The sequence below is a fragment of the Sus scrofa genome, chromosome 2, assembly GCF_054392235.1.
Source record: "Sus scrofa isolate SSC_HxYL_T2T_F1_AM1 chromosome 2, Sscrofa_HxYL_maternal_Yorkshire_Landrace_v2.0, whole genome shotgun sequence".
Taxonomy (NCBI): Eukaryota; Metazoa; Chordata; class Mammalia; order Artiodactyla; family Suidae; genus Sus; species Sus scrofa.
Window position 1 is genome coordinate 136,086,724 of NC_139384.1, and position 23,493 is coordinate 136,110,216.

General features: G+C 35.2%; 2 protein-coding genes across 6 annotated transcripts in view; both read left to right on the top strand.

The window, feature by feature from the left end:
• SRFBP1 (serum response factor binding protein 1) overlaps positions 1-18,493 on the top strand; it is a 66,897-nt gene extending 48,404 nt beyond the window's left edge. The window contains 5 exon segments of one of the 2 annotated variants that reach the window (NM_001244566.1): positions 4,781-4,862; positions 5,883-6,594; positions 8,016-8,053; positions 11,756-12,302; positions 12,720-13,156. In NM_001244566.1, the coding sequence (NP_001231495.1) occupies positions 4,781-4,862; positions 5,883-6,594; positions 8,016-8,053; positions 11,756-11,940 (1,017 nt within the window). In that variant the 3' untranslated portion in view covers positions 11,941-12,302; positions 12,720-13,156. 2 annotated transcript variants of the gene reach the window in all.
• A 3,990-nt stretch (positions 18,494-22,483) lies between these two features.
• The window catches only part of LOC100525452 (zinc finger protein 474), a 150,354-nt gene continuing 149,344 nt past the window's right edge, over positions 22,484-23,493 (top strand). For all 4 annotated transcript variants that reach the window (XM_085014371.1, XM_021084681.2, XM_085014372.1 and 1 more), the window contains exon 1: positions 22,484-22,612. The gene's annotated coding sequence lies outside the window, so the exon portion shown is untranslated. The remainder of the gene's footprint in view (positions 22,613-23,493) is intronic.

A 23,493-nucleotide genomic window follows, 5' to 3' on the forward strand; every position in this document is an offset into this window, starting at 1 on the left:
TAAATAAGCCACATTGTCATCACATATTACCTGTCAACCTAAGAAGCATAAAGGATAAGAATATGTTTTTTTATCTTATTTTAAGGTAACTACTATTATCAAGAAAGTACTTTCAACAGCATAATGTAATTTTTATTTGCTGATACCAATGAGTGTTGTTTTTCTTTGAAAACACAAATTGCTAGATTTCTCTGGTGGCTCAGCTGGTTAAGGATATGGCATTGTCACTGCTGTGGCTCTGGTTACTGCCGTGGAACAGGTTGGATCCCTGGCCTGGAAACTTCCACACACCTTGGGCACAGCCAAAAAAAAAACAAAACAAAACAAAAAAACACCAAGTGAACAAAAAAATAAATTGCTTGTAATTACAGAATCTAAAGCTGTGGTGTTCATAGTTCTTCATATTCAATTGTTACATAATTATACCTGATTAATAACTGCTTAATTTTATAGACTGGAATAGCTTGTAGACTCAAGTCTTATGTTCTTTGAACTGACTGGTGTTACCTTTGGATGCATAAGCTATATACTGTATGACTCCAGTTGTGACAACTACAATGTGAATGCCAGCCCTTGGATTTTGCAAGGCAATCACTCTGTTTTAACTGATCTCACTTATTAACTTGGTATTCTCCCCCAAATAAGTCTGCCACAAAGATTGCAACATAAAAGTACAATTAACGGAGAATGACATGTAACAAATGAGAATAGCATCTTCATTTATTAGATTAATACATATGTGTAGGATTTTAAATTTTACTCTACAGCCTTTTTTTTTAAGTATAATTTACTGAAATTGGATCACTAAGTCACAGTTACTCTGAGATATTTTCCAAGGAAAAGAAATAGCATTGCTAATTAAATTAAATGATAAAATGATTGTTATCAAAACAGTATTATTTAGAGTCAACTCTAGATATGCCAATATTACCACTGCTCTTCTGAAACATTTTATAACTAAGTTGGAAAGATACAGCTAGCTCTGGAAAGAAAAAGACCTAGTTCATTAAACCTTTTATAACAAGTTGTCACAGCAGGGATTTGGGAACAGTTGTAAATATGTTTTTGAACAATTATGCATGAATACATTTAGTCAGAATCTATTTCATATTCCCAGAACATCTTATCTAAAATGTGAAATTAACTCATGTGGTGAAAATAGTTACTTGCTAATTTATCTGCTTTACAAATACAGTTGTTCATATCTTTGAAGTAAATTGAATTTTTAGTAGCTACATAGGGGAAATATACTGAAAGAAACTGTTAAAGATAGAACAGTTGCTGTTGGAATGTCTTCTTTTCCCTTGTAACCTGAAGAAGTATTCCTGAGATTTGTATAACATTTGTCAGGACCAGTTGTTTTTATTTTCATTGTTCTTGTTTTTACATATAAATATTCTAAGCTTAGTCCTGAGGATTAAAACCTATTGCCTTTGCCCTGAATACCAAATTGTTTCTACCAAGTCACAGTCTCTTGTGTCACCATTCAGGAAGCAGATTTACTGCGTTTAATGCTATAACATGTTGCCTCAATTTGTCAACAAAAGTCTGTTATAGCAGTATTTTTGTTTTAAATTCATCTTTTAAACATCATGAGCCTGTTAACAAATTTTTTTTCTGTTTTCCTAAGTTTTTATTTACCCCTACCAAGGATTCTACTTACATGTAATGTGGAGCAGCATCACACTCTTTCTCTAAAGGACCATATTATAAATAGTTTAGGCTTTGTAGGCCATATAGTTTTTGTCACAACTGCTCAACATTGCCAGTGTGATATGGTCAGCTACCAGTAGTTACATGATGAATAGGTTTGGTTGTGTTCCCATAAAACTTTGTTTTAAAAACTAACAGCAGGTGAGAAGCTGGCCCATGGGCCATTTTGCCAGCTACTAGTTTTGAGAATCAAGTATTTTTACAAGATATTTTTGTGAAAATGCCTGTTCTTTATTGGTCCTTTCCCTCTTGCAAGTTCAGTTGATTCTTATGGAATTAATACCCACAGCAGTATGTTTATATTAATGCATTTTAAGCATGAGCCATTGACTTTGTGCTGTAGCTTATAAGGACTTATGTTTCCTTCCTTCTTTAGTCTTTGTGTCATATAAGTACCCTTCTATCTTCCGAATATACTTGGCTCAATTTTAGACTAAATAAACATTTAATGTTTATATTATTTTGCCTCTGAGTCATATAGATTATTACTTTTCATTTTCTGCATAATATTTCTACCTCCAATATTTTGAAATCTTATGTTTATTTGTTAGTTTTCTCTGTACTTTCTATGTAACAATAAATTCCTCATCGGTTATTAAAATCTCCTCTCAAGATATTTAATGTCTAACTGTAAACCTAAATCTCCCGTCACCATCCCGGGCATTCCTTTTGCTTAGATCTCCTGTTTCTTATATCCCATGCCTTCTTCATTCTTTGTTTTCTTCCTCATTTTTGTGGGTATGGTAGCATCTAGAGAGAAAGTTTCAAAGAATGTAAACTTTTTAAAAGTTTGTGTGTCTGAAAATATTTTTATACTTCTCTAGTTGGAAGTCATTTTCCTTCATAGTTATTGTCTCTTGACCTCCAATTCTGATTCTTGAATTTCATGTATGTATTCTTTTTTTTCTGAAAGCTCGTAGACACCAGTTTTCCAATGGGATATTATTTTCATGTATTGTGTTGAGCCTTTTCATTGAGGTTTCTGCATTAATAGCTTTTAATATGCTTTATACAAAACTCTAGCAAGCATGTTTGGCCCATACCTTTAGCAGCCTAGCTTGTCACTAAATAAGTCAGGATACCTGCAGTAGGAATTCTTCCCAGATTCTCTCATATTTCTCCTAATTAAATAAAATGAATTTGAAGTTCTGTATTGCTTAAGGAAACCCAGCAAAGAGTTGAAGAAGCAGAGGACTGACCTAATGTTATACTTAAGGAATGGTCTCCAAATAGACTATATTTCTTAGAGAAGATTGAATAGAGACAATCTCTAAGAATCAGAATCAGGGTGTATTAGTTTCCCTAAGGCTGCTGTAACAAAGTTCCACAAACTAGACGGTGTATAACAACAGAAATCTGCAAAGACCTTATTTCCAAATAGTGTCACATTCTCATTTTCTAGTTGGATTTAAAATTTGGGGAGGATACTGTTTGACCTAGGGAGGAAGGGTTTTTCTGGCACAGAATTTGCACCATGTCTAATTTAAAAAGAGTGACATTACCTAGGTAAGTCCTCCAAACAGAATAAATTTGAAACTGCCATCATCTTGCTTTTACCTATATGTGTGTATTACTGGGAGGAGAGAAATGCCTTATTGGGTTGGTAACAACAGAGGATAAATTTAAAGGTGTCTAAAGCTGGTAACTCTACTTTCACACACTGGTGAAATTTTCACTTGGTTCATGAAATATTTATTGAATACCAGCTATTACCAGTTCTAGGCACTGGGGCTACAGCAATGTGGAAGACAAAGCCACAGTTTAATAGCTATGTAAATATCTGCATTGGCAAGAGTATTAGGTCATATGAGGTAAATAGTAATGGAAAATGTGCTAGTTCAGGTAACATTTGGGCACAGACCTGAATAAGAGATGATCAGCCTGTTTGTGTTTGTGTGTAGACTATTCCTAGTAAAGACAAACTTGCAAAGTAGTATCCTAAGCATCAGATGTCAGTGAAGCTTTAAAAAGAAGAGATAGGGGAATAGCATGATCTGGATACATTTTAAAAGCTTCCTGTGACTGCTGTATGGAAAATTGGCAATGGTGGAACAAGATACAGTGAAGAATGACCGGGTGTGAGCTTATTACATTGAACCAGATGAGAGGTATTGGTGATTTAGTCAAGGATAGTAAGTAGAAATGATGATAAGTGACTGGTTATGGATATATTTTGCAGATGATACCACAGGATTTGCTGAAGGATTTACTGTGAGATGTGAAGGAAGGAGAAATGTGGTAGGCACTGAGTAACCAGAAAAATTAAAATTATATACAATAAGATGGGAAAGACTATAGTAGAAATAGGTTTAAGAAGAAAATCACAGAATTATCTTTTAACATGTCAAGTAGGTGATTGGATATAAGAATCTGGAGCTCAAGTTAGAGCTAGAGGTAGAAATAAGGAAACTTTCAGCATACAGATATTTAAAGCAATTTGTCTGAATTATGAATTTATAAATGTATAAATACTATATATATTGTGCATATGTGTGTGTGTGTGTGTATTCCCATTCAATCACCATCGGGTATCTATAGTGTTGACTATAAGCCAGGCACTAGTAGTAGTATTAGTAATACCACTGGTAGTGGTATTAGTCATTCAAAACAACAAAATTAAAATATATAGCATTTGATAATTTCTAGTAAATGCACTTCAAGAATTACAGTAGTGATAAATTGTATCACCCAGCTTAGTATTGTGTTACTTCTTTCATATTAATTTGGTCTTCTTAACTAGATCTTTCAAACTCCTTGAATGCAGGAGATATATTACATTTTTTTACTATCACACATGATGCCTACCATAATTCTGGAAAGATACTAAGTACCCAGAGAATATTTATTAATTGATTGTATGATTAATTTAACTCTTGAAGAGCAGTAGTATTTTTGTCAGTGTGCTATCTTTAGCAGGAAATATACAGGTGAGTTATCTAATTAGAATATTAACAAGTTCCTATTCCCTAACTTTTAACTTTTAAAAATCATAATGACTTGTATTTCATTCACTTCTTAGTAGTATTACATAGTTTTTATTCCATGTGTTTATTATTTTAATTTTCAGCCTGATTCTACCGCAACTGAAAGAGCAATTGCCAGACTAGCAGTTCATCCTCTTCTGAAGAAAAAAATTGATGTGCTAAAAGGTATGAATTAAATGCCTTTTAAGCCATTTATATTACGTGATTTAAATAACGGCCATTCATTTATTTTTTTTTAATGGTCCTTTTTTCCTTTTGAGGACTTTTTATATTATAAATGTCTCTTTCAGGTATTTTTGAATGGGGGAAGAGTCCTGAAAATATGAAAGATATGTGATGTCTGAATTTTATATATATATTTTTTGTTTGTTTGTTTTTATCTTTTTTTTTCTAGGGCCGCAGTCACGGCATATGGAGGTTCCCAGGCTAGGGATCTAATCGGAGCTGTAGCTGCCAGCCTACACCAGAGCCACAGCAACATAGGATCCAAGCCATGTCTGTGACCTGCACCACAGCTCATGGCAACGCCAGATCCTTAACCCACTGAGCAGGGCCAGGGAATGAACCCTCAACCTGATGGTTCCTAGTCAGATTCGTTAACCACTGAGCCATGATGGGAACTCCTGAATTTTCTATTTTTAAAAAAATTCTTAATTTCCTAAATTCCTAATACATATATTTATAATATTAAATATAATTGATTTTCTAAATATTGATGTAATACTATTATTTGTGATGTTGCCACTTAATCACATAATTTTAATTTGTTTATATATTATAAAATTATTGAAAACAAATGCTTCTGTTACAGATTAGAAGATATTTATTTTTATGTCTAAAAACACAATTTATAATACTCTACAATTGTATTAATACATTATTACTGGAGAAATTAAAGTTGCTATTTGATTTGATTTGTTTATCTTCAATGAAGTAACACCTATGCCTGAACGGATGATTTTCTTTTTAGTTTTAGAGATTTAAAATGGATAACAGCATTTCTTATGTGTTTGGTTTTTTTAAAAGTCAATAGATTTCTTTGTGAGTTCATACCCATTATATATATGTAATAGAAATTCTAATCATTCTTGTGTTTCCACATAATTTAAAAAATGCTGTACTGAAACAGTGGTTTTTATTATTTGTTTCAATGCTGAAACAAGTCATATGCTGTTTCTCTTGCAGCTGCTGTCAAAGCCTTTAAAGATGCAAGACAAAATGTTGTTGAAGTTAAGTCATCAAAGAATGCTTCAGAAGAAAATCATTCCAAGGACACTTTGTGTTCAAATGATGATGCCAGTAAGTTACAGCATGAAGGAACTATTATTAGTGAGCGAGAAGAGAAAGAAGCCAAAATATTGGCAAAGAAACCAATAAATAATTCAAAAGAAAAAATAGCCAAGATGGAACATGGATCCAGAGCAGTGGACATTCCAAATTCTCTGTCAAAGCCTTCTGAGAAGGTTTCTACAGTTCCCTCTGAACCCCAGAAGACATCTGCTGACCCCAAAGTGAAAACATTAAGTCAAACCAAAAAGAAGAAAGAGTCCGGTAGCTCACCTGGTAGTAACAGTGATGGAGAAGAATTACATGAAGAAGAGAAGGAGTATTTTGATGATAGCACAGAAGAAAGGTTTTACAAGCAGTCTTCCATGTCTGAGGATAGTGATAGTGGTGACGACTTCTTCATTGGGAAGGTCAAACGGACACGAAAGAAGGAAAGCCATTGTCATTTTTCAGTCAAGGAACAAAACCATCGCAAAAAATTGAAACCTGATGAAGATGTGCTTGAAACCCATCAGGATATAAGAAATAATAAAAGCAAGCCACATACAGAAGCAAGGAAGTTTGAATCAGTGTTTTTCCATTCTTTATCTGAATCTAAAAGCTCTGAAAGGTAAGAGTTTTATCCTGATATAATTATTAGTTCTTAGTTTTTTGAAAGATATGAAATATTTACATCCTTTCATTGAGGTACTATCTCTTATACACATTTCTGGTTTATGCAATACATCCTATGTTTATTAGACTTGGCCCTCTCCAACTTTATATTGGGATAATATATAGAGGTATACATATGATAATGCCGTATTTTTCCAACCTCATCTGAAAATGAGGTGATATAAGAGTTCCCACTGTGTCACGGCAGATTAAGGATCCAGCATTTTCTCTGCAGCAGTGCAGTTTAGATCCCTGTGTGGCACAGTGGATTAAGGATCTGGCATTGCCACAGCTATGGTGTAGGCTGCAGCTCTGGCTCACATTCAGCCCCTGGCCTGGGAACTTCCATATGCCACAAAGGTGATATAGACAAATAATTATCTAACTAATTTAATTCCTTTGATTATCAAAGCTTTGAAACTTTGAGTTACCTTTATAAAGACTTTTGAAAATGTCTCACATATATCTCACTATTTAAACATGTCTTTCTAAAAAGAATACAGGGTTTTTTTTTTTTTTTCCTCTTGCTGATCCAGGGCATTATTGTAAACATCAATCGTTTTATTATCTATTCCTATTTTAGTACATAAGGCTGCTTGCCCTAACACACTTTCTCCAGACTGCTTTATATTTGGTGATACCGTCATCTTTATCCCTTCTGTTAGTCACTGCTTTTCACAGTTGTTTTGTTATAAATCATTAAGTGTAATTTCATTTTGCAGTCCCAATCTGGTCAGGGATATCTTCACATTTCAGAATGAAAATCATGGTTTGCTATTTTCAGTAAACTGTTTTTCTATAATTTTATGCATCAGGGATAATTTTTAATAGAACAGAAAAATGTGATGTTAAAATTTTTCAAAGAAGTAGGACTATGGAAAAGACATACAAACTATCTTTGGAGCCTTGAAAATCATTGTTATATTCCTCATTATCTCCCAACTCTGCCTCAAAAAGCTACAATTCTTTCTTCACTTGAAAATTACGTAGCACTCTCTCTTCCCTCTCCTATAAAATGTTAATCTTAGTTTTTGTTATGTATGACTCATTCTCCCATGAGATTTTTGAAATTCTTTGCCTAGGTAGTCCTCAGGGTTATAAGGTAACCAAGACAGGATATTTATCACCAGAAGTCCCTGTAAAAGTGGTGAAAGGAAAATTCCTACATGTTTGTGTAGTAATATCGGGGTCTGACAAACATTTGATATAGCTAAAACTTGGAGTTTTCATAATATTTTTATTGGTTTCTGGGGGGGTAAAAGAATATGATAGTTTTTTTTTAAATGAGTTTTATCAACATTGTTTTTATGTTATCTTCTTAAAGTCAGAGGATTTATTTATCTCTTAAATATGCTAATAGTGTTTTTCTTCTTTTAGAAGTTACAGAGAACAAGTTCCAAAAAGCAAAACCTCAGGTATGTGTTAATGGCTGCCTGACTTCCATATACAGTTGAACAGCGCTTTGCCAAAGTGGAAGGATGAAATATTCTGGTTGCTTAATAGCCTTAATGTAATATGTACCCACAGAAATTGAAATAGAGCAACTTATAATTATCAGTATAATTTTTTACTTTAATTCCCCCCCCTCCATGTCCTGCCAGTGATAAAGATACAGACAAAGTTATCAGGAAATATCAGGTCTGTTTAATTTATCTTGAGATAAATCAACATATTCTTTAAAGTATTTTATAAGTTCCATCTTAGTCAACACCATGCCATTAAATATTCAGTAATAAGTATGTTACTTTCAGGGTTAAGAGTAAAAACAAAGTATTTTCAGATTAATTCATAACAAATCAAAGTTAATATATTTGGGTTGGCTGATTTCTATGTATAATCCCAAACTCTCACTGATTTAAAATAATAAAAATTGGAGCTCCCTTCGTGGCTCTGCAGTTAACAAACCCGACTAGGATTCATGAGGATGCGGCTTTGATCCCTGGCGTCTCTCAGTGGGTTAAAGATCTGGCATTGCTGTGAGTGTGGTATAGCTTGTAGAGGTGCCTCAGATCCCCTGTTGCTGTGGGTGTGATGTAGGCTAGCACCTGTAGTTCCGATTCTACCCCTAGCCTAGTGTGGTATAGCTTGTAGAGGTGGCTCAGATCCCCTGTTGCTGTGGGTGTGATGTAGGCTGGCACCTGTAGTTCCGATTCTACCCCTAGCCTGGAAACTTCCATGTGCCACACATGCAGCCCTAAAAAGCAATAAAATAAATTAAAATAATAAAAATGTACTTCTCACTCACATTACAATCTATCGTTGATCAGCACAGGGTCTTTGTTTCACATAGGCATTCAAGGATCAGGTTGCTTCCATTTTTTGACTCCCTCCTTCTGTTCCGCAGTAATCTTCATTTGGCCAACAGAAAGAAATAGAATACATGGAGAATTTTATAAAAGGTTTTCATGGTCCAGGCCTGAAAGTGTCAGGAATCAGTTCTGCTCACTCATTTAATTACCCAGAATTCAGTGACATGACCCCTTCTAGCCACAAGGGAACTAAGAAATGCAGCCTAAGCTACGTGGCTAGGTGCAAAAAGAAAAAGGAATTTCTTGAATACCTGTATGCCACTGACCATCCTTTCAATCACCAGATGCTGATTTCTTGTTTCCTCTACACTTAGAGCATGCTATGTGTTCCCAAATGAGCTAACCCAAAGTCCTGTCCAGTCACTGTATCCAGTTTAAAGCTGAGAATCACTGAGTGATGATGCATTGTTTCCCATCACATCTCATGGATGTGACTGCCCCAAATTTGGTGACCTGTGCACTAAAAAAACAAACTGCCTGCCTCCAACTCAGACCAAATATTTTGTGGTAGAGCGGGGACAAGATAACCACAATACAGACCCTCAATCAGTTTTGGGAAACGTGTCTACTACCTGAGCAAAAATTGTGAACAATTTCTGAAGACCTTTCTTAGCCACTTTTCTCCATAGTCTCTGACTGTGTTCTTGGGAGGGTCTTTGTTCTGTAGCCACATAGGAAGTGGACATTTAGTATGATCTTCTTTGCAACAAGTGATTAGTAAAAGTAGATGATCCTGAAGATGGTTTAGAGACTTAACAGTCAGATTTTTTTCCCAGCCCAGGCCTGTGATCTTTCACAATTCAGTTCCCTCAAAAACTTACTGGGATTTCTGACCACTTTGCTTCCCATCAGTCCCTCAGTGAGCTAGTCACCACACCGAAAATTCTTTCCTAGAATGATTTTTCAAACTTGCCTGATTTATGTCTGTATGCCTGTGGGGGGTTTTTTGGTTTGTTTGTTTGTTTGTTTGTTTGTTTTTTACACCTCCCCCTTTCCCACCCCACCCCCATCATTCAGTGTCTGTTGCCTTGAGACTCTCAGGTTTGGTTGAAAAGACCTACTATACTTTTATCTCTGCTCCAGGGCTAAATCTCTAGGGACCTTTACTGCTTAAAGTCTTTGTCAGTCTTATCTCTTACAATTTGGAGTCCAAAGGCTTTTCTAAACCTTACCCAAGTATCTGGACCCTCTCTTTCATTTCTGCCTGTGAGCTGGCCAATTCTTTCCTCAACTCTTCTCTTTTTTTGTAGTTCATTGCCGAAGAGCCATCAGTACACTGATCTTTCCAGCCACTTACCCTGGTGCTATACCTCCATCAGCTTGTAGACTTACTTCCCAACTTTTCACTGACACCAGTTTTACCTTTTCATTAACGTATAGGATACTCACCTTTCACCCTCAGATATTCATTTCTCTACTACTTGCCACCGAACTTCAAAGCCCATGCCAAATTTTTATGTTATTTTCATGACTTATTAAAATACTAGCTTTGGCAAATACATGGCCTTATATTCACAAATACAGGATAACTGTAAACTTAAGACACTCCCACATTTTCCCCATTAGGATACCCAAATAAAACTTTTTTTGTTATTGTTGTTCTTACCTAGCTTATAAATTTATAATATTTAATTTATCCATTTATTTACACATGCAAATATACTTTACTTAATTATGTAAAATATGTATCAGTTTAGAAATAGTGCCTTATTCAAATCTCAGTTTACATGAAGCAATTTCATTTAACGTTTAAATTTTTCATTCTTCATCACTAGAGCCACTCTTTGAGCATTATAACATAGATTTCTAGACCACATGTGGTATGTACAAGATACAGGACAGTTTGAATCTGTGTGCAGTGATGTTTTGGAAATGTTATCCCAAACTGTTTTGCAAATGTGTATCCCAAAGTGTTATCCCAAAATGTTTGTATAACATTATGGCATTTGCTTTTTAAGATCTTTAAAAGGCTTCTGACAATGATGGCAAACTTACAATGGAGAAGTTATACACCTCTAGCTAGGACTGATGAAAAAATCTGTAAGGAATTTTTAGCCACTCTTTCTTCTTTCTGATTACTTAAATATGCATTGATTCAGTCTTTTCAGGCAAGTATGTCTCCCAGTACTTTGTTCAAAATAATATAATTGAAGTTTTTTATAATATAAGAGGTTGTAAGGACTAGAATACAAGTTGCCACCCTCATATCTGATGGATAAATTTATGGTTAAAAAAGAACTTTGTCTTAAATTGGAGTCGATACAGCAGTTTACCTTTCAGTCACAGCTTTTTGCTCAATAACAGAAGGGAGTGGAATTAATTATCAGCCTTTAAACATCTTGCCCATGAACATTTTTGGATTCAATATTTTAGTTAAAACATGTGAGTTTTCTGGCTGCATTGCTCTTCACACAGATAATCATAAGTTAATGAACTATATTCCTTTAAAAATACTAGATGCCCCTCTGCCTTTTGTAAAAAAAAAAAAAAATTGCCTTATATGTTGTGTGACTGTGTTTCCTTTAATGTCAGTGTAAATAAAACAGCACAGCATATACTAGGAGGCATGCAATAAATATCTGCTAACAAAGATTAAAAAGTATGTGTCATAAAATTGACTGTTCATGTGTATATTTTAACTTCAAACTGTTTCCTGTAGCACTTAGATTTTTATACTGTAGGGTATTCATTTAAGTAAAACTGAATTTCTTCCTTAAATGCTGATTTGAAGAGATAAAATGTATTTATTTATCTTCTATGCTATTTATCTATAGACTTAATTTTCATTAATTTCATTTCCTCCTCCAGGTTCTCAGCAAATTGAACCACAGATCAAGAATCAGCTTAATAAGAGTGCACAAAGAGGATTTGAAAATACAAAACAGAAATCACAGCTGCCTCTTCATCCTTCATGGGAAGCAAGCCGGAGGCGAAAAGAACAGCAATCCAAAATTGCTGTGTTTCAGGGGAAAAAAATTACCTTTGATGATTGATTAGTACTATTTTTTTATGAACTTTTCTATCTGAAAATTGTTTTTCCTTTTTCTTTTTTAACCAGCTCTTTATTTAAATTTGTATGTGAATAGATCTCTTTGAATGGGTTATAGAGATAAGTTTGTCTTTTTCTTTTAAGGTGTTCAAGTTAAGTTTAAGTTACACAAATCAGTGCATACTTAAATTAATTTTAAGTATATCCAGACAGTTCCCTCTATAAAAGAATTTTGAGCTTATAGCTATCTCAGATTTTCTCATTTGTGCTTATCATTAAGTATGTTTCACTGGTTTAGCTCTGTTTTTTATATTTTGAAAATAAATGTTGAGATATATTTAAAATAATTGAAAATATGAGGAAATTGTAGCTATTTAAAATAGATCACTTTTGCTGAAAGTTATTCTCATTAGCAAAACGTAATAACTTTTATTATAGATACACATAATAATTTGTGTATTAATTTTTATTAATAGTTTTAATAATTTGTGATTTTTAATTTTTTTTTTTTTTTTTGGCTACACCCATGGCATGTGGAAGTTCCCAGGCCAAGAACTGAACCCACACCACAGCAGCGACCCATAACACTGCAGTTGACAACACCAGATCCTTAACCCCCTGCACCACAAGAGAACTCCCAATTTTTAAATTTTTGATGGTTTCCCAGGAAAGTTTCTGAATTGTGTTTCTACTTACTTGGGCAACGTTAACATTTAAATGTACCAACATAACCAAAAATTGGTTTTGTATTTTATTGCATATAAATATTTCTACCAAATCAAGAATTAGTAACATCTAGTTACTTGGCCATGTGTTCTTATAGAAACATTTTTTGAGGAATCATAGATTGGAACTTATAAGAATAAATTCTGAAGGAGATTTGCTTGAAGGAGTATGTGCACTGATAGCTAAGCAGAGGTTATGATAATTCACTGAAGGAGGCACTTTTAGCACTTATATTTAAAAGGAAACAGAGGCGTTCCCGTCGTGGCACAGTGATTAACAAATCCAACTAGGAACCATGAGGTTGCGGGTTCGATCCCTGGCCTCACCCAGTGGGTTAAGGATCCAGCGTTACCATGAGCTGTGGTGTAGGTTGCAGATGTGGCTCGGATCCCGTGTTGCTGTGGCTGTGGCGTGGGCCGGCTGCGATTGGACCCCTAGCCTGGGAACTTCCATATGCCACAGGAGCAGCCCAAGAAATGGCAAAAAAAAAAAAAGACAAAATTAAAAAAAAAATAAAAGGAAACAAAATTTTACAAATCCCCTCAAATGTTTCACTTTTTTGCTACTCTGGGAGACATTAAAAGTTCTTGGTTGACTAAATAACACTAACTAGTGCTTTTGTGCTCTTAATGGAAGAAAAAGCCTTATGGTTAGCAGGAATCAAGAAGCTCTGAAAAGTCATTTTTATCTTTTTCAGGAGCTTAAGAACTTGGATAACTAGGGCAGTAGAATTCAAGAGAATATGCAGAAAGAAAATTGTATTTGTTGTGTTGGATGCTGTTTATTTTTATTAATTTTTTTATCGTTATTTCCCCAATACAGTTTTTTTTCTACTGTACAGCATCGTGACCCAGTTACATTTTTTTTTCTCCTTTTTTCTTTTAAATTGTTATGTAATTCCGGTTTGTCACATTGAAATTAATTTCAAATGAAATTTTAATCATGAAAATTATTAGAGGAAAAGTTTAAAAATAATGTCTCTGTCCCTACTCCCATAGCCAGTCTGCAAAGTTGAGAGCTTTGTCCTCCAGACTACCAGGTCTGCTCAAGACTTCTAACCCCAACTTCAAGCAGTTAGGTTCAACTACAGAGTTTAATGAAAGAGCCCACACAAGACCACTGTCACTTCTGACACCAACTGCAGGTTTGGAGGTTATGGGGGAGGGTTCCCGAAATACCCTCAAGTTCAGAAATTCACTCGAAAACCTCCAGAACTCACTGAAATGTGTTATATTTCCAGTTATAGTTTATTACAAGGAAATGATACAAATTGTGATGGACCTAAGGGAGATGCGTAGGGCAAAGTCTGTGAGGGTTCAGAATGCAAAGTTTTTATTGTCGTCAGGTTGCGTTACCATCCTGGCATCCATCTGCAAGGAGTGTTGCCAGTCCGAGAAGCTCACTCGAGCTTTGGCTTCCAGAATTTTTATTGTAACTTCATTATGTAGGCAAGATGATTTGATTGCCCACATTATTGTTGCAGTTGGACTGATAATATATAACCCAAAGCCCCCATCCTAAATCACATGGTAGGTCTTTTTTAGTGAGCCCAGTTTGCTGCCCTAAGCAGACACTCCTACCAGTTATGACATAGAGTACCTCCATGAAAGTGACGGTAAAAGCAATTTCTCTCTTTAAGCAAGGCCGAATTCTTTACTACACAATATCCTTCAACAAGATCCCCCCAATATTAACATTTTACTGCATTTACTTTATCCCTGACTCTCATGTTCCCCTCTCCTCTACACCTTCTGTTCCTTTCCCCCCCCTTTCTCTTCTTCCTTTTTTTTCTCCTTCCTTCCTTTGTCTCTCTCCTCACTCTCTTCCCCTCATCCTTTTCCTTTTCTCCTCCCCCTTTATATTTTTGTCTTTAAAAACAAGCTAATTCTTTAGTCTTTTGTATTACCATAATCCAGTTATCAGACATTCAGATTTTGCTACTTGCCCCTGTGTCTTTCTACAGCAACAGAAAATACAGCATCATGCCTTAACATATAATTGTCACCATACATTCTCTTTGATTGGAAACAATACTTCAGTCTGTCTTCGGATTTTTCAAAAGTGTAGATCACTTTATTTTACATTGTACCTTTATTTGGGTTTGTCTAATGTTCAAACTATTGAATAAACTCAAGTTATGCACTTTTAGCAGGAATATTACAGAAGGAATGTTGTATTTGCCATAGTACCTCATATCAGGAGTTCTGTGATGGTGTGGTATGACTACCCATTACTGGTAGTGTTGACTTTGCTTACTTATTTCAAGTGGTATCTATAAGGTTTCTCCACTGCAAAGTTGCTTGTTTTCTTTGTAATCAATAATTATCTTGCAGATATTTTGAGACTATGTATATTTCTTTCCTGAAACTTTCATGCACTAGTTTAATATTCATCCATAATTCTTACCTGAAACAATTATTGCTATAATAGTTGTAAATGGTGATTTTTTTTTTCTAAATTTCATCTTCTTTCTACATTTATTAGATGGCTTTTTGAAGTAAAGAAGAGTTTTCCATTCCCCCCTATTTATTGAGTTTTTAAATGCGTTTCATGGATACCTCTTTTATTCTACTTTTCTATTTTTATTGGGTATTTTTTATTACCTCATTTTATCTATTATTTGCTTATAAGGTTTATAGTATTCATCTTAAATTTATCACAGCCTAACCTCAAGTAGCATTTATACCACTTTACATATGGTCTAAATACCTTACTATAGTACACTTCAATTTTCTTCCCTCCAGCCTTTGTACTATTGTTCATATGCATTTTGCTTCTATATATAATGCTGTAATACATCATTATTGATTCTGCTGTAATATTTCATTTGTATTAGTCTTTGTATCGTGTCCATGTTTTTCTCTACTTCCTGGAACATACGGAACATTCATAGCTGTTTTAATGATCTTATCTGAACATTCATAGCTATTTTAATGATCTTATCTCACCTTGGGGAAGTTTTTACCCACAAAGTATATTTGACAGTGTCTGGAGATAGTTTTGAGTGTCACCAATGGGGAGAAAGGTTCTGCATCTAGTAGATATAGGCTAGAGATGCTGCTAAATATTTCACCGCATATGCAACAAAGAATGATCAGGCCCCGAATTTCAACAAAGCTAAGGTTGAGAAACCTTGGTTTAGGGCTCATTTGGTGTCACTACTGATTTATTACCATTCTAAGAGTTGTACCTAATGCTTTGTCTATTAGGAAATTTTTCTGTTGTGTCTGGGGAGAACACAAATTATGTACCTGGACCTATGTAAACTCCTAGAATAGTTCTGCTCCTTTCTAGTGCCTTTTTTTCCCTTGGCCTTGGTTGATTTTATTCACATGGTACAAATCAGTCTAATACCATTGACTTGAGGGGACCATTGTGTAGATCTCCTGAGCACTTTCTCCTTTTCTGTGCGTCTCCTTCCTTTCCAGTATTTTGCCTTACAAATTACAGTCACCATAACTTATCTAACTTTGAACACTTTTGCCTCAGTCAGGCCATTGGGCTATTTGGGAGTTTCTTCCCCCCACACTATAGTTTGGAAACTCTTCAAACTCTTGTAGCACTCAACTCATTTGTGTTTTCTTTCATGTATTAATGTCCTCTACTGCTTTTTGTCCATTCTATGAAACCCTTGTTTCATGTATCTTGTCCTGTTTTATAGTTGTTTAATATAGAAGAACAAAGCTAGTCCCTGTTATAATGGTGGGACATAGAAATTCATTATTTATTTTGATGCTCAGATTGTCCTTAACTGGGTTCATGGGAGCCCCCTCAAGCTGTCTTCTGTGTCCTTTTGGCATGTTAAGTTCACTAACCAACCTTTAATGTATATTTAGAGTTCTTTTTTCTTTAGCCTGAGGCCATATGGTCTCAAAACTAAGTTTGCATATTACCTGGGGTAATGTCAGCAGAAATGGCTAAGAACATCCAGGAATTCTTTTTCTCCATTAAAAACAAAGAGAAAATGGTCCCTATTGTCAGAATCAGTGTTTTCAGAACTATGGATTTAACCCAAAGCTTTCAGCAATCCAGAGAATATTATTCATTAAAAATGGCTGGGTCTTGATAAGAACAGTTATATGTGTGACATTTTAACTTGCCCAATTCTCATCTCCCACTCCAAAGTCCATGGTGTCTTGAAAGTCAGCAGCTTATAATTACGATGAAAACCAGCAGCTTGGCAGTCGCTAAAAGGGCCATAACAGGATTGGAGCTTATTTGAATAAGACACACTGCCTGAAACTTAGCATTTTTTCACAAGTTTGGTAGTTCACTGGAAGACCCTACTATCAATTCTATCTTTATCTAACTTAACTAAGTGCTTACCCAGTGTAAAAAAGCCTTTTTCCTGAGATCACATTTTGAAATCAGTTAGAGGCAATTCTTTCAACATCTCAGCTGCCTGAGGCAGTGAGTGATAGGTGGGGAAAAGAAGAAGTTAATCAAACAGCTTAAAAGAAAATCTGGAAAATTCAGATTTCTTGACATGAAGGAAGTCACATGCACGTTCAAGAAAGTGCTGAAAAGACTGTAAACCTTCACTTCTGGCTGACTGTGGAGGCAAAGCAGGAAATGAAGGCTAAGGTGGAATTGTCTACTTCCTGGCCAAGTGTCGAAGATGTACCCCAGGACACATTTGGATTCTCTCAGGAAAACTAAAGAAGTATTGATTCCAGGCATTGAGGAAATCTTTGACCAGTTATTCGTTTTCCACTAAGCTAATGAATCAGAGACTTTAGTGGCTGTACACAACAAAGAATACGGATTCACAAAAATAGTTCAAAGAATTCGCTATGAACAACAGTAAGCCCTGGGGAGAAGGGAATACCTGATTTCTGGAGTTGTGACATTATTTAAAATGCTCAGAATGTTTTAAGACTTACGCAGAAATAAAGTATGGCCCATATACAGAGTGGAAAAAAGCAGTCAGTGGAAATTGTCCCAAGAAGAGAGAGATTTTGGATATATTTGACAAGGACATTAAATAGCTATTTTAAATGTGTTTAAAGAACTGAAGGAAATCATATCTTAGAAAAAACAAGATTCTGTGTGAGAATGATGTCTCACCAAATAGAGACATCAATAATGAATAGAAATGGTGAAGAAACAAAACATTGAAGAATTGAGAAGTACATTACTAAAACAAAAACTTCAATAGCACATGTGAGCAGATATAAGAAAAATTGGGTGAACCTAATGGTTGGTCAGTTAAGATTATCCAGTTAGAGGAACAGAGAAAAATAAATAATGAAAATTAATAGACCTCCAAGACTTGTATGATACCATCAAATGTACTAACACAGGCTTAATGGGAATTGCAAATGATGACACATTCTAATTGTAGCTGTACACCTCAAGGGAAATGAAAACTTGTTAAAAAAAAAAAAAAACTTGGATATGAATCTTCATAGTAGCTAAAAAGGGGAAAGAACCCAAATATCCATCAATTGATGACCTGTTAAATAAAAGTATGTACATGTGATAGATTTATTATTCAGTCATAAAAAGGAATGAGGTATTGATATCTACTGCGACATGGATGAACTTTGTAAACATTGTGTTAAGAAGCCAAAAACAAAATAGAGTTCCATTTATATGAAATGTCTATAATAGGTGAATCCATTGAGATCAATAGTAGATTAGTGATTGCTAGGAGCTGGGAGAGGGATGTATAGTAAATGACTGCTAATGAGTGTGACATTTAGGATTGAATGTGTCTGGAATTGTGTTGGTTATACAACTTTGTGAATACAAAAATACCCACTGAATTGTATATAAGGGTGAATATTATTGTATCTCAATTTAAAAAAAAAAAACGATAATAGTAAAAAGTTACCTGGGTTAGTGCTTTATTCTCCTTCTACTTTCTTCCATGTAAAATAGTACTTCATTTGAAATGCATTTCACTTCATATGTTTCCATGGTATTTTAAGGATTTTTTTTTTCTCCGTCCTGTTTTTATTTATTTTTTTCTTAATGTATGTGAAACTTTTTGTTCTGTAAATTAGAGCTGCACAAAACAGTATACTCAGAGAAGTGGCAATTCCTCCCTTCTAGTCATTTCTTTTCTTCCCCCCTTCCCCCCAATCCCACCTAGCCATCTCATTAGTCCTTGGTGTATTCTTCCTGTATTTCTATTTGCACAGATTAACAAATGTGTTTATTTTTTTACTTTCCCTTCTTTCTTATGTAAAAATTGGTTTTCCTAGATGCTTTAATGAATTTTGCTTTCTTCATTTAAAAACATATTTTTGTAAATCACTGCAAATCTGTTTGTAGAAATCTTCCTCATTTAAAATTTTTTTTAAAAAATGAACAAAACAAGCAAACACAGATGCAGAGGACAAACCAGTGGTTACCAGAAAGGAGAGGGTTAGGGGAGGGGGCAAGATAGATGAAGGGGATTAGAGTTACAAACTACTGTATATAAATATAAGTTTGTAATGTACAGCACAGGGAATATAGCCAATGTTTTATAATGGTTTATATGGAGTATAATCTATTAAAAAATCTATGTTGGGAGTTCCCGTCGTGGCGCAGTGGTTAATGAATCCGACTAAGAACCATGAGGTTGCGGGTTCCATCCCTGCCCTTGCTCAGTGGGTTAACGATCCGGCGTTGTCCTGAACTGTGGTGTAGGTTGCAGTTGCGGCTCGGATCCCACGTTGCTGTGGCTCTGGCGTAGGCTGGCAGCTACAGTTCCGATTGGACCCCTAGCCTGGGAACCTCCATGTGCCACAGGAGCGGCCCAAGAAATGGCAAAAAAAAAAAAAAAAAAAAAAAAAAAAAAAAACTACGTTGTACACTTGAAACTAATATAGTATTGCAAGTCAACCATGCTTCAATTTAAAAAAAAAAAAAAAAGTGTGAGAGAAGCTGTACCCAGTGTTGCTGGCTTTGAGGAGAGATAAAAAGGACCATGAGCCAAGGAATGCAGGTGGCCTCTAGAAGCCTTCAGTTTACATCCAGTGAGAAAATGGGGATCTCAGGCCTACCACTTGAAGAAACTGAATTCTTCCAACAACCTGAAATGAACCACAAAAATGATCCTCACCAAGAGCCTCCAGAGAGGAACACGGCCCTGCTGACACCCTGATTTTAATGCAGTGACCCCAGTGTCAGACTTTCAACCTCCAGAACTATTAGATAATAAATTTTTGTAGTTTAAGCCGTTGCAAAATATAAATAAATAAAAATCAGCACAGCAACTCATTGGGTCAATGTATTCAAATCAACCTCTTATCTGTGTATGAGTTTGTAGGGATTATTTCTCTATTTTGAGTTACAATGTTTCAAACAAAATATGAGCCAACTGTGTGTGTTTTTATGTTGGAGGTAAGCCTTTGCAGTAACTTTTAGAGGTAACAGTCTTAAGTCAGAAGGTAAATGCGTATGTAGTTTTGTTAAAAATTGCCAGATTTTGGAGTTCCTGGTGGCTCCAGCATTATCACTGCTGTGGCTGAGGTCACTGCTGTGCCAAATGTTTGATCCATTTCTGCATGCCATAAGCACAGGGGAAAAAAAAACAAAAACAAAAAATGCAATTTTTTTTTCCAATGGGGGTTGTACCAATTTTATTTACACCAACAGCACATGCTAGAGACTTCTTTTCCCACAACCTCTCCAATAAGCATATGGTGTTTTGTATTTTTAATTTGCCAGTTGCATAGGTGAGAAACGATACTTTGGTGTACATTTTTCTCATTACACACATAGTTGAGGACTTTTTAAAATTTTTGAGGATTATTTTGTATCAGCTTTTGTGAATTTTGTTTTTGTCTTGCCCATTTTACCATTGGAGAAAAGTTGGTTTGTGTTTTTGTCTTTTCCCCCTAACTTTTAAGAATTATTTATGTTTTAGAAATACTAGATCCTTTATTATGTGTATTGCAAATATTTTCCCCGTTTTATTAGCTGTCTTTTTAAAGTTATTTATATTTCCATCATGTTTGCCTCCCATTGTATGTAATCAGATGTACAGGTTTCTTTTTATTTCCTATAATTTCATTTTTACATATAGCTTTGGAATCATAGTTAGAAAATCTTACCCTAATATTTGCTTTCTACTTTATCTAATATCAGTTTTGCTGTCTCATTTTCTTTGTGTTTCCATTTGCGTGGAATACCTTTGACTATCCTTTCATTTTTTTGCCTTTCTGAATCATCCTGTTTCAGGTGTGTCTCTTGAATAGACATTTAGTTGGGTCTTTAATTGCCAGGTTGAAAATCTTTCCACTTGATAAGCAAATTAAATCCTTTCACATTTGTTGATAATATTATTGTGATTGCTTTCAATTCTTTCATATTATCTTATTCTGTAATTACATTATACTTGCTATGGTCCTCTTCACAGTGTTTGCTGTGTTTCCTTTTTTTTATTTATTTATTTTTTTTTTTTTTTTGTCTTTTTGCTATTTCTTTGGGCCGCTCCTGCGGCATATGGAGGTTCCCAGGCTAGGGGTCCAATCGGAACTGTAGCCGCCGGCCTACGCCAGAGCCACAGCAACGTGGGATCCGAGCCGCGTCTGCAACCTACACCACAGTTCAGGACAACGCCGGATCATTAACCCACTGAGCAAGGGCAGGGACCGAACCCGCAACCTCATGGTTCCTAGTCGGATTCGTTAACCACTGCACCATGACGGGAACTCCTCCTTTTTTAAAAAAAAATAATAAATACAGTATTTAGGAAGGTTAATATTTCTGTTCTATCAGTTATCTTTATGCTTATACCTTTCTTTTTTTAATACCATTAGTCATTTTTTTATTCACAATCTGTATTGTCCATTTTTTTATAACATCCTTTTTGTTCCACTTATTACCTTAATCATAGCCAGTGAGTTTATTCTACCTTTCTCCTTCCATCTACATTCTCTTCCCATTTTTAGTTGCATTGTTTTTACTTCATAGGAACATACCACACATAACACAGAGCATTATTATATAACATACTGTGCCACCTGAGTTTTGGTCCTAGATTTGCAATTGATCGTGTTAAAGCTAAATCCCTAAAGTTTTCCTAGTCAACTTTTGTTTGGATCAAGTTCATTTTCTCATAGATTGTTCAGAAAAGGAGTCATGGAAAGAATGCTTTGAGCTCTTGTTTAAAAAATTTTACGTGGTTTTCAAACTTAAAACATTGTGACTTTCTCAGTGATCCTGTGGCATCATCCCCTCTTCCTTGTGGTAGCTAAACTTCTCATTGCATCAACAGTGAATCTTGCCTCTTCCCAAGTTAGGAGATGTAGGTGCAGGGTAGCTTCTTGACGCTTCCCTGGGATATAGAAGTTTTGTTTGTTTTTCTTTTACCCTTCCCCAAGGTACAGTGAGTCTTTTTACCTGTGTCCTAGTTAACAGTGTTTTATGACCTTTCTGTGGCTTGAGGCTTTTTTCTCAGTAAAGAAGATCCTGGTAGGTGTTTGTGTCCTGTAGCAATAACTTCTCTCTCAGGCCTTTACCATCAAGGCAAATTTTATCTTTGCTCTGCCCTCCATCTTTCTCTTGAGTGCCCAGAGCAGGCCCATGGAAAACTCCCATACCTATGAGAGTTCTTGACATCCCTTAATTCTACTGTATTTTCCTCTAGTACTTTTATAGGTTTATGTTCACCTTTAGATCTTAACCTCTCTGGAATTTACCTTCTGTATTTTGGAAGAAATTGGCAAACTGCCTATTCAAACTAATTAATCACAATGAATCTGCATTTCTTAGCCTCTCTTGAAGTTAGCTTGGGGTCATGTGGCAAGAATTGCCTAGTGGATATTTAGGTATCCACTATACTATATCCTACTATATTAGGTAAAAATTTTGTGAATCACTTCCAGGTCTGGCCCATTAGATCTTCTGTCCTCCACCCTTCTTTTGTCCCTCAGCTGGATGTCAGTTCACAAGGAAACATTAGAAGATCCTGTTTTTAAGAAGAAGAAATAACCATCAGTATGAGAAACTTGGTAACTGAAAATTCCTAATTATCTACCTTTCTGTCCACTTAAGCCAATCGGACTTAAGTTATTATAAAACAAATATCTATTGTGTAAAACCAATGAAAATTTGGGATATTTTTAATAGTACAAGTATCATTACTCTGATGCAGAAATCATTGCAAGAAGGATGCTAATGTAACAAAAATCTAAAATACTTTGCATTGATCTACCATGCAGTCAAGATGGAAACTAATATCCAGGGCTAGAAAACAAGATTTGTGCATACAGTGACAAAAACTTTTAAGTGGCCATTTATAATTACATGAAAATCCAACCACATGCTTACTGAACTCATAGCCCTAAGGGAAGAGACTGGAGAATGAAATGTTGGTAGTCAGTGTTGATTTCTAGCATCTGCATTTATCAAGGAGATAGAAAATTAGAAATGGGATATAGCAAAAATTTATTAGCTTGCAAGCAGTAAAAACAGAAAGTAAAAGGATGGAAAAGCCATGGCTTCTAGACCCAATAATAAGAGATTATGAGCAAAGGTCCACTAAGACTTCTAGCTAAGACCTAAGAAAAGATGTGACATTTCCCCCTAAACATGATAGCTTTAAGCCACATTGGCCAAGGAGTTAAAAAATAAGGTAGGCTTGAGAGTTATATTTCAAAAAGAACTTTGGGGGATGCTATTAGCATGTGTAACTGAATAGATAATTTTCCCTCAAAACCAGTAATCTACTTATTTATAATGCCAAAGTAATTACAAGCCTGGACTTCAGTATCCTGCAAATGTTCTATCATTATGAGTATTTGGGGGCTCCCAAACTTGCTCAGGAAAGAGATGGGTTGCAAAAACTAAAGGCCCACAAGGAGGGCACAGATCCTATCATTTATTTCAAATA